At 34.6% G+C, this 12,431-nt stretch overlaps 1 protein-coding gene across 1 annotated transcript in view; it reads right to left on the reverse strand.

The window, feature by feature from the left end:
* LOC144433982 (polypeptide N-acetylgalactosaminyltransferase 13-like) overlaps window positions 1–12,431 on the reverse strand; it is a 61,026-nt gene that overhangs the window by 13,214 nt on the left and 35,381 nt on the right. The window contains exons 4-7 of the mRNA XM_078122405.1: window positions 10,489–10,689; window positions 7,653–7,770; window positions 6,582–6,770; window positions 5,381–5,515 (exon numbers count right to left, since the gene is read on the reverse strand). Coding sequence (XP_077978531.1) covers window positions 5,381–5,515; window positions 6,582–6,770; window positions 7,653–7,770; window positions 10,489–10,689 — 643 coding nt within the window. The remainder of the gene's footprint in view (window positions 1–5,380; window positions 5,516–6,581; window positions 6,771–7,652; window positions 7,771–10,488; window positions 10,690–12,431) is intronic.

Genomic DNA, 12,431 nt, shown 5'->3' on the forward strand with positions numbered 1-12,431 from the left:
TGGGGATGTAGTTGTCAAGTTATCACGTTGTGATTATCAGTTGGAAAGTAAACAATTAAAGCCATTAAAATAAAAAAGTCTGTGTGCATTTTTTTTCAACAGAAGCCTGCTTTTACTGCACTGTTAAAGAAAGCTGGTGTTTTATCACTTCTCAATGTGATTGAGCAAAAGATCCTGCTGTGTGTGTTGTGTCTATGTTATTGTTAGGTTGGAGTTGAAATATGTCTATCTTTGTGTCAAATGGGTGGAACACCTAGCTAACATCATTTCTCCTGTAAAATCAGTACTGTAGTAACCATATTAAAGTAGTATGCATATAAATGAGAAATTTGTACTCTTTTTGGATTATAAATTAATAAATTTAATGAGTAGACATGGTCTAGTGTTGTTTCACATTGTTTGTTCAATTAAAAATCCAAACTAAAATTCATTTCTTATTCATATTTCCACTTTAAGTTTCAAAAGTTGTGAAATGAGACTCCATACTTCTGCCATTCAACTTGTTTGTAGCATGTTTAGATAAGTTTACTTTAGATTAATTTATTTCTAAGTAAGTCAACAAGTCAATGAGTCAGATACACAAATTAAAACTGTTACCAAATTGTTAAATTTAATACTTCGATAATCTACAAAGTTGAAGACTGTGATAGTCACCTGCTAACAAAGAAGATTACAACATCATAAGGTTCCACTAGGGGTAAACTGAAAGCAGTTGTCAGTTATGCTTTTTTACCTCTACAAGGCCTGAAAATCATGAAGCGAATAGTGCATTTTATTTCATTTTTAATCTAAAATGTGACATACTGATATATTGTAGCAACTTTAAGTCCTGTGAAAAAAAAGTATTTCAAGTGAGATCTAACTTTTTGAATACAGATTTACAAAAAACAACTATAATTGTAAAAATAACTTTCAGGTGTACCATACTAAAATGCAAGGCAATATAAATGGCAACTTGTCAGGTGGCTTTGTCTTGATAACTGGTACATGTATATCCTAACTGACAGAATGGCTACCCAGATGGAATGGTGTTACTACATTACTTCTTTAAACAGGCGTCACATTTCATGTAACGCAACATTGACGATGAAATGGGGTGTGGAACGAACATGAAATAGCTAGTCTAGTTTGCAATATGGACCACAGCAGGAACAACTAACACATAACTTCATTAATTTCACTTGAATCTGACAACATGTTTTCTCTACACATTCCATTTCCATATTTCTACCGCTTTCAATGTCATCATACCATGGTATCAATGTTTGTTTATTTCTGAGTCACTATCACTTGTCTTACTTTCTACCTGCAATACTTACAGTGTTGCTAACTTTAAGTTAGGTTTGTGTTATAGAAACCTGTAATTTACATTATTGAGAAACATTTTTGTTTAGTCTCTTCAGTGAGACTCTAGCCCTGTCCACCATCTGAATTGATACAAAACCAATACAAACTGAATTCATTCAGTCTAATCAGTTTGAAACCAGTTTCTATCCATATGACAAAACTGAGTAAGGGACTGAATCGATTTTTATTTTACTTTTGCGCTATTTATGAACTGATTTACTTTGAATCGGTTTGAAACCACACCCAAGTAAGTCGTTCAATCCGATCTATTTCAACTAAATTGTTTGAAACCAGTTTTAACTTTGAGTGCATGTGGAGAACCAATTTTGATTCAATTTTGAACGAATTCAACATTCCCAGTATGGACAGAGCTTATGAACCTAGACTCTCTCACAGTCCTCGGAACTTCGCTTTACTAAAATCGACGCTAAATGAATTATTTTGTATGTACCGATACCATCTACATAACGTACTCCATCGTACTTGAACAACCTTGTACTGTGCGCCCTCATCGACCACATAGAGATATATGTTCGTTGACGTGTGACTGCGACACTCTGTATTTTCGCGAAGTCCTCGGGGCTTCGCGATAACACGGAGCGTCGCAGTCACACGTCAACGAATGGTTATCTCTATCATGGTCGATGAGGGCGCACAGTACAAGGATATTCGAGTACGGTTAATTAGCTGGCATCGGTACATACAAAATAATTCGTTTAGCTTTAATTTTAGTAAAGCGAAGCTCCGAGGGCTGTAAGAGAGTCTATTATGAACCCTACCAGAGAAACTATTACTCAAACACTGAAAACTTGTATTATTACATAGTTACATTTTATAGCCATACATTTTCATACATGCTCAATTATTTGGATAACAATCCATACCACATCATGATACAAATAAATTGTATATGATGATATAAATTAAAGGCCCATGCTTCAATCCTTGGTTCTCACATTACTACTATCATACCTGTGGTGCTATAAGGATTTATAGGATTATTCTTCTGTTCTGGACTAACTTTTTCTGTAGCTCTATTACTAGTATTTAGACATCTGTTTTCACATATAAATGTTAAACCTGCTCCAAATTGGGTTAATCTTCATGGATTAGTGAATGTTTACTAGGTTGAGTAACCACTAATGGGATGACAGACACATAGCTCTTTAGTAACAATTTTCTTGCTCATACTAAAGATCTTGTCTGTTCTCCACAGATCTCACTTTCATGGGGCATTTCTCTCAGCTCCCTGGAGTTCAATCATATTTAGTTTCCTCTGCATTGTAAGTTCAACTACTCACATTTCTTAAATACTTTCTATGTGACAAATTGATACGATAACCTTGAAGAACTCTATCCAGCCTCAATTACAAGACAAATTATTCACAGGAGACAAATACGACATGGGCAGTCGTAAATTGAACTGAAATATTCTAGGGTTGAAAGTTCTCTCTAAAATAAACATTGTTACATACTTCACTTGTGTGAATTTATAGGTAAATAATGAGACTTGGTTTAGATATGCCCTACTCAAAAACATGACATCCAGACTGGATTTCCAATGGTCATGTGATGTTCTAAGCTGTTCTGTCAACCTCTGCAATACTGATTAACTTTTCCTGCCAAAAACATTCTGATATAAATTCCTAATTTTTTTGTAAATTTTTGGAATTATTAAATTTTATTTTAGATCAGAAATAAAGCTTAATCATAATTTTAGGTCTGACATTTTGATTTAAATTTGAAATTAATGTAATTATAACTTTAACTCTACAAACAAATTTTTTTTTTTTTTTTGCTTTTAAAAATGGTGTCATTACACTTTTTCTGACATCAGATTGAGTGCAGTTAACAACCACAAGCGCCTTGACAACCCAAACGATATCAGATTTTATCATAAAATATTGGAATTATATGTCGAGTCATGATGGGTGAATGGTTAGAGTGTCCGGCTTTGAATCTTCAGGTTGCAGGTTCGAGCTCTGTCGCTAGCGAATGGCTAAAGTCCATGGGCAAGATTTAAACCACGATTGTGCCTCAGTCAAACCAGATGAATAATTGGGGACCTGGTAGGATAGAGGTTGCAATGTGGTGAATGCTTTTATAATCCTATGCATTTATAAAGGCTGCAATGGATTGTGTGCTCCCCTGGGAGTTGAGGAAGTATAAAGGACTGTTGTGTTGCTATAGATCCGTGCCAGGGGTAATAATTGTGGGAAAGTGCTATATAAAAACCAACATTACATTATTATAATTATTATTATTATCATTATTTATGTAACATTCAGAGTTAATGAATTCACTATATTTATAGCCAAATGAATCATGGTGCCCCATTTTATAATTGCAGTAGAAATTTTGATTCACAGAAATAGTCATGCAAGCATGACTGTTTTTTAATAAAACCGAAACAATTTCATGCTATGTTGAATATTCTAAATGTATTGGTTTCTGTCAAGGTATTTTATTTCCCCCTGAAATATGAATGTTAAATGGTGTGTAAAACGCTGGAAAACCTTTACAATTGATGAAATTAATATATTTTCCTCCAATATGTACATGTATGTGTGTATGTGTATGTGTGTGTTTGAGTTTAACCTGTCTATGTTGCTGATCTGTGTCTATGATAGCTCTCGCCTACTCAGTTATCACAGATCCGCGATGTAGACAGGCTAGTTTGAGGGATGATTGTGTCAACATGTATGTCTGCATGTCTGTGTGTGTGCATGTGTGTGTATGTACATTTGTGTGTGTGTATGTGTGTGTATGTGTGTGTGTGTGTGTGTGTGTGTGTATGTACATGTGTGTGTACATGTTGTGCATGATGCATGCATCGCGATCTTCAAACATTATATGGTCTTACATATGTTGTGACAGTGACACATTCACTGGTAATACAGAAATTAACTGCTTGATCAGCTTAAGTAAGGTTTTTCTAAATTGTCTCCAATTCTGAGCAAATTAGGGATATCAGTTACACACATACTTCATATAATAATAATAATAATGTTGGGTTCTTATATAGTGCTTTCCCACACCGTGCTCAAAGCGCTTTACAATTTATTACCCCTGGCTCGGATCACAACGGCACAACGGCTCTTTAGTCTTCCTCAACTCCCCGGGGAGCATACAATCCATTTCAGCCATTTCAGCGCATAGGATTAAAGCCTTCACATTGCAACCTACATCCTACCAGGTCCCCAATTATACAGCTGGGTTGACTGAAGCACAGTCGTGGTTCAAATCTTGCCCAAGGACTTTAGCCACTCAGAAACAAACAGCAGGCAGCGACAGGGCTCGAACCTGCAACCTGTAGATTCCAAGTCGGTCATGCTAACCATTCACCCATCATGACTCCACTAAACTTCAGTTGAGACTTACGTTTACTTTTTTGTCATTTCTGAATTTTATTGGCTGCATAAAGATTTAATACATGTTCTCTTCAAAGATTACATTCTATATCCAAACAATTAAAACACACTATATTTCTTCATAGATTAGCTTACAAGAGACATCAGAGTAGTCTGTAAGGTACGCCGTGATGGGGTGCCCTCACACATCGGTCAGCCCCTTGGTGAGGGTGGAACAGCACTAACATCAGGGTTGACTTTTTTTTTAGTTTATCTTTGCTATAACCTTTTCACTCTGAAAAATTCTTTTTCCATGATAAAGAACCTCTCTAAAGTGTGGTAACTTCAGTTTACAGTATTCAAAATCAACTTTCCTTTACTTGTAAGCTAACAAAATTGACCCGAAAGGCTTCTGGGTTAGAAAGGACCATGGTTAAATTACTGGTTGGCATATTTAAATCTAACACTCTGCTCCATACAAAGAATACTACATCGCAATCGGGAGATTGCGTGTTTGCAGGTGTAGACAATTACACTCAAATGACTCTGAGGCTGCATAACATAAACTTATAATTTTCTAAGTCTGGTATTGTAAATGATGCCTAGTATCAGCGCACTGTGTCCCATTGATTCTACAATATCTGCTTACACGACTTCCTACTGAGAAAATAACAAGTACTTACCTCTCCCCATGCGTAAGCATTTTCATCGGGTACACTGAGTTCAGGATATACATTCTCTAGATACCACTTGAAATTTTTACAGTTGAGTCTCTGTCGAAGTTTTACTCTTTCTGTTACATCGCCATATGTCCTTCCCTGGATAGAAATGAATTAATCACAGTACCCATTGTCAAAATTAGATGACTTTTTTTTTTTAGTAGTAAGGTGTTTGAAAATATGGATTTACAACCAAACCCAAGTGACTACAGAGTTTAAATTAGGCAGCACAATGTGTTTAACGTCTCTTGCAGTTTTGCTACAAATTAGACAAAATAAAATACAGATGCTGACAGAGTGCAAGCATATAAAGTGATACATTTTATCTCACTGCGAACACAAATCAACATCACTGTCGCATGAAACAAGAAAGATTCAACACAGAACTGTGCCTGTATTTTTTTTATGTGTAGTTCATAGCAAAAAAAATATGAAATGTAAAAAAACATTGTGCCTCCGAATTGAAACTCTGAAGTCTCTCTGGTTTGGTAGTATACCCGTGTCACTCTATGTTATGACAATATACATCTATCTCATTGGTTCTGTTGCCCTGGTAATATGCATCAAAATGTACATAATCACCATATTTTCTATGTATTTTTCTTAAATTAAGCTTGGCAGGTATAATTATATCATTCTCTAATATTTCCTTCATTCAGCTGGAAAACGCTCTGGCCATAAGGAGTCTTTGTCACTACTCATCTTAGACTTCTAGTGACAAGGCCCCTTAGGTCACTTGTATTTTCCTTAGCTTAATGAATTCAAATAACGCGAATAATACCTCTAATTGATTTTTCATGTACACATGGAAATATGGTATAATATGGTGTGTAGCATACTTCAAATGTACGTGTTTTGGTTCTAAGCTTATTTTCGCTCAGTTTAGCAATTCCTGCATCAAAACAAGTCAGCCATGAATAACATGTAATAATGGCAGATGTTAACATTCACTGCGTATTAATACATTAACTTACAAAAGTGATGTGGTTATTTAAAGAACACAGTACTCAAAAATTATCAGTATAAATAAAAGGGAGCTAAAATGTGAAAAATTGTATTTTCAGTTAAAATGTGTGTGTGTCAAATACATTCACAGTGACAGTAATATTTGTAAGAAATAATTGACTACATGTTGAAACCAATTCTGGAAGAATTGAAAACGCACCTGTGCATCGGGTCTAGTTGCATAGAAAAATCTTTTGTATTCATCCATCCATACTTCTGCTGCTCGAATGGAATTATAAGTAAACACATTATCTAAACCGTCTGGAATATCATACGGATGAGTTTGTCTAAAAATGTGTCCTACTCTGGAGCAAGGCACTATTTCTAGAGTGCCTCCACACTGCCATACCTAGAAAAGATGTACAAAAAATATGTTATAATGACTTATTTAATAGAAAATTTCATAGTCACCAATAATGTTTGTAGATGAATTCAACATTCATGTACATGTGTGACAAATCAAAACCCTATGAAAATCGATTATTTTGAAAACTATTTTATCTTTTTTTTTAAAAATGACCCAGACAAGAATATTCTCACAGACATAGAATGCGAGTGTATATGTGAAAATGAGAGATGAGGAAGTAGGTGTATAATGAATATCATCAACTTCATCACCACAAAAGGAGGCGTGGTATTAGTAGGAAAAGCAACCCGGAGCTAATGCACAGAGTTGTACAACCCATAACACCAAAGTAAAGCATTTTCTGTATGTACCACAATCGTTTATAGCATAAAAAAGTGTAGCACATAGAGAAAGTGCTTTACTTCAGTGTTATTCATTGTATTTATTATCATACTTAATCAAAACAATGTGTGTGTACATGCTAATTCTATTCATGTACAATTTTACTGGAGCCATAACGGTTGAATGGTAGAGTTGTCAACTGTGTTCTGCACTTCCATTACAGAGAGAACATAGGTGCATTATAACTCTTCATTATAGTTGCTTTTTATTTCCATTTAGATTTCTAGTTAGATATGAGGGTACCATTATAATTCTCATGGGTTCAATATTCAAACCTGACACAGTAGAGACAATATGCGATTATTCAACTTTAGCCGACTTACGTATGCATAATGAGAGTTGTTTGTCATGACTTAATTGAAATTCACATCATAATTGCAATTACACGTATTTCATCAAAATACATCATTCTGATAATAACAGGCCATTAATTGCACTCAGAAATTCAATACAAACTATATGTTCATTATTTATTAGACTTACCCTGAATGAAAGTTCTATGTTTTCACCACCCCATATCTCCATACCACTATCATAACTGCCAATATGCTCAAAGTAAGATTTATCAACAGCAAATAAACCCCCTGCCATAGCTGGAGATCTGATGAAATAAACAGAATATTAACATACATTTAAAACATATTACATCACATAATATTTCTATAATTCCCAAACTAAATAATGGTGTATGTGCCTGAACCCTAAAACACCCACAATACATATTTTGATTAACTCCCTGGTTTTTCTGTGATCATGTGGCCCCATTGGCATCAATTTAATTTTCAGTTCTGTACCTACAACGTACATATAAAACAAAATCCAAGTAGTAGTACCTAGAATCTACATGTAATGTATGCTCATGTCAGGACACTTGATTTCTTATGTATAGCAAGTCTCCTAACAGGACTGCATAGATTTCAGACCAGCAGTGCAAGAACCATGAAACCATACACACGATATCTCAGTTTCTAATAAATCTTTCAAAAATTGATAACCTCAAGGCTTGTCTATGGTATTAACATATAGAATTCCACAAATAATTTGTTTCCATCTTTTAATAGTTTTTACAAGTTTCCAGGAATTTCCCGTTTTGTGGCACTATTCTGGGTCAACTCATATCTCAGATGTATGCTGTTGTTGGGGGGGGGGGGGGAGCTACTCCACTTATTTGAGTATATGTATATGTGCCGACCCTTTTAGAAACCTGTAATGGTCTAAAATGGGGTATTGATATTTTGTCAAAATGGGGCTAAAATGGGGCCTGCCACACCCCTACCAGAGCTGGCCACAAGTACCACCCCAGGACTGTTATACTGTATATTTAATTTCTAATTTTAACCATTGAACAGATGTACTTAATTCAATAATTTGACACTGTGATAAAAATTGTATGAGTCGACAGACAATAGAACTTTTAACACTCTATGGCTGATCTATTTATTAATGTCATTCTTGTGGCATTTCTAGGAGTAAACTCAGTTTTTCAAGGACTTTCAAAGATGTTCAAAGAGCATGCAAGTGATCTGATAAGGCTATATAGCCAAACTGACAGAAATAAGAAAAGAAAGGTACTAAGACTGTTAAAGTAATACCCTGATAAACATCACACAGTGACACATCTTGATAAAGTCAAGATGACAAAAGCTCCTTGTCATCAGATTATGAAGGATTTTCATCAAGTAGTAACTCAAGGCAGGCATTTTATGATATCATGACAAGAAGCTCAGGTTTCATGATTTACATTTTGATAATGATGTATACTTTATAATAAAAGCTATATTTGGGTTATCAGAAATATGATATTTTAGACCACACGCAAGCCAAGTTGAACATGTTAAAAATATATATGACATATCCCCTGGTCATTCAACTTCACAACAGAGTCCATGCCAATAGTTCTGCCATGCTGCAAATATGACTCATGAGTCAAAACGTTCTAAATTGTCATTATTTATCCAGATTTTTCATTTATTGGCTGGTTTTCCAGTTTTGCATAATGCATGTATTTACTATAAACTTTGAATCACTGAGTATTTTGAGTATGTCTTTCTTAAAGAATCCCACTGCCTTTACAAATTATTAAAGTTTTTTAATAAACTTTCCATCACATTCACGGCGTACATATTTCTTGGAAATCATGTCTCATTGTATACTTTATGAGTAGTTTTATACATGATAAGCACGCAATAACAAATCTGGATAAATACTCATGTTTTTTTAAAATTCTCATGAGGGTGTACAATCTCTGTTGATATTTCTACTGCCTTCTGAAGTGATTTAAAAGACTTAATTGGTATATCCCTTGGCTGGAATAAAAGGGCTCTATTTTTATAGCCTTTCTGTTAGACATTTTAATATCCGTCAAAGCAATAATAAAACAACTAGAATGCACCTCTGAGACCAATTTCCCTAAATATCAAAGTTTTCACAATCTCTCTAAACTTTGCCAATAAAGGCTTGTTCCTGATTCTTTAAAAATAAGCAACAACATTTAGTGTTCACCATCTTGCTTTCAAGGAAATCAACAATCTGTTATTTTCACATAGAATAAATAGTATCCATAGCTTCTTTTTTTTATTCTAAGATGAATTAATTTTGCTATCATTTTGACCTCTATTTAAACAATTCATAAGGTAACCCCTGTCTTCTTTCTTCTTGATTATTAATAATAACAGGATGTGCATTTTCTTGAACAAAGTAACAGTAAAAGTTTCAGATTCACTGAGATATATCTCCTAGTGAGCATACAAGTAAGTGCTTAAATTCTGACTTCCTAAGTAAGAAAGATGAGTGTTACACTGAGCATGAATTAATTATTGGATTAATTAATCCTCGTTAATTAGCTTACTTAGTAAATCTTAATCAAGTAATACCTAAACCTACAGAATACTAGAAAGTTAGCCTATTGGTCAGTCTATAAATACTGAACACTAAAATGAAAACAAACATTTTTCGATATATTAACACTAAATTTAAAAAAATTGCAAATAGACTTTACAAGTACTCAAATAAAGTTGATTTCCTGAAATTACACTTACAATAAATTCAATTGAAGGGTTGGACTAGATTAGTTACTAGTCAACTACCTCTAATCCCCTCTCCCCGATATCATGTAATCATTTATCATTAGTACACAGTCTTTTTTAGATTTTAATTTAAGGAAAAATGGATAATTATCATCATAATTGTTTTTAATATGATTACTATTAATATATTAATAATCAAAGAACCCCAAGGATAGTTCAATCCATGATTCCCAAAGATTTTCCTGGAATGTATCAACTATGTATACTATTAAAAATATCTTAAATACACTTACCTTATTGGTTCTATTTCACTGTTTCTTTTCAAAAGTTCACTTTGTGGCACGTTTTTCCATTTGAAATGTAATCCCCAATTAAAACCTCCCCTAACTAATGGGGAGGCTGAATATGCAAATGTATCATGGTCTATAATGTCTATAACTGGACAGGCTATTGTACTGCTATCTCTGTATATCCTGTCTATAAGTGGTTCTAACCTGTAATGAAAAAAAAATATATACATGAATGAATGAATACAGTAAAATATGTCACAACCAGAGGCAGCTGGTGTGAATTACATCTATTGTCATAATTCGGATTCATAATGTCCCAATGTTTTTTGTTAAGGAGATCCATCAAAATTATGGTACTGTATAATGTATTAGAAACTGTGCTTGTTTTACCATATTCCTTGTTTCTTTTTACCGGGGTTCCCAACCTTTGCAAAAACACTGTGTCCCTTAATATACTTCATAGAATATAACTGTCCTTGCATATGCCATGTGATATGGAAACCCTACAGTGTACACATAGGGCACATCATACAATGTGGTGATCATCATGAGGTGTGTTACAAAACACACACGTATGATGTTACCCTCAAGATCAGTCAACGTGTGTATAATATAAACTGATGAAAATGAGGGATATGGATCAGAGGGTTAAAGTGGGATGGGGTACAAATTGGTACTCTAAAATACTCTGTGGATATAATTATAAGTTTGTGAATGGCGGACATGGCTCGGAACAGACTATCGACAACTAGAAAGGCTATCACACTAACCATGCATTACAAGTAAACTGAAAGGAAAAGGAAAGGATGTAATGTAGCATGATAATTATAGCCTATCAATTATTATGCAGTCCAAGCTGCATGAGTTTGAAGCGAAAATCTGGATTTTATACCCTGGTTGTCCTGCCATGAGCACTAATAAATACACTGGTTCTGCAGAACTTGAAATACAAACATTCAGAAAACAGCTGAATGCAATTATTTCTTGTGTGCGTTGTGTTGTGTTGTGTTGTGTTGTGTTGTGTTGTGTTGTGTTGTGCTGTGTTTATTGTGTTGTGTGTGTACATGTGTGTGTGTGTCACTGCACGTGTGTGTGCATGCATGTATGTGTGTGTGTCACTGTATGTCAGTGTGTGTATTGTGTGTGTGCATATTGTGTCACAGTGTGTGTTGTGTGTGTGCAGTGTGTATGCATGTGTGCGTAATATGTGTTGAGTGTATTTGTGTTGAGGGGTGTGCGTCACTATGTATGTCAGTGTGTGTATTGCATGTGTGCATATGTGTGTCACAGTGTATGTGTGTGTTGTGGTGTGTGTGTGCGTGATATGTGTTGAGTGTGTTTGTGTTGGGGAGGGGGGGGGGGGGCAAACTACAGTTGGGTACAAATAAACTGAAAATGACAGGCGACATACATTGTACACATAATAATTAGATTACAAATCTAATTCATGTTATCTATGAGAAATCTGTTTTAGATAAGACCCTTCACATTTTGTGACAGCGACCAGACCCGTACAGATACAGCAATCCCCAGTAGTATTTCATGAAGTGAGATAGCTGTGAATATCCAGTGATGCATAACTATAGCTACAAACTGACGAGACATCTTTTAATCAGTAGTATCATAACCTTAGCACAGTCAAATCTTCCAATAGACTTTTTAAAAAAACTTCATTTGACTTCAAAGTGACTTCTTTAATACTGAAGTTGTTCACCTTTGCCATAATTTGTATACAGTGGTTATTTTAGCTGAAAGCTGGAATTCATGAGTCTTAATTTATTCATGTCATTATTATTCTGGTAGGATATATATGTAAGGCCAAAGTAATGAAATTCTCTGTACTACATCCACATACAATTTTGAAATGTATGTGTGTACATGGTAAGAACACATAACCACTGTGTAACAGTACATCTCACAAAAGTTCAGAATTACTTTCTTTATCA

The sequence above is a fragment of the Glandiceps talaboti genome, chromosome 4 (assembly GCF_964340395.1).
Source record: "Glandiceps talaboti chromosome 4, keGlaTala1.1, whole genome shotgun sequence".
Taxonomy (NCBI): domain Eukaryota; kingdom Metazoa; phylum Hemichordata; class Enteropneusta; family Spengelidae; genus Glandiceps; species Glandiceps talaboti.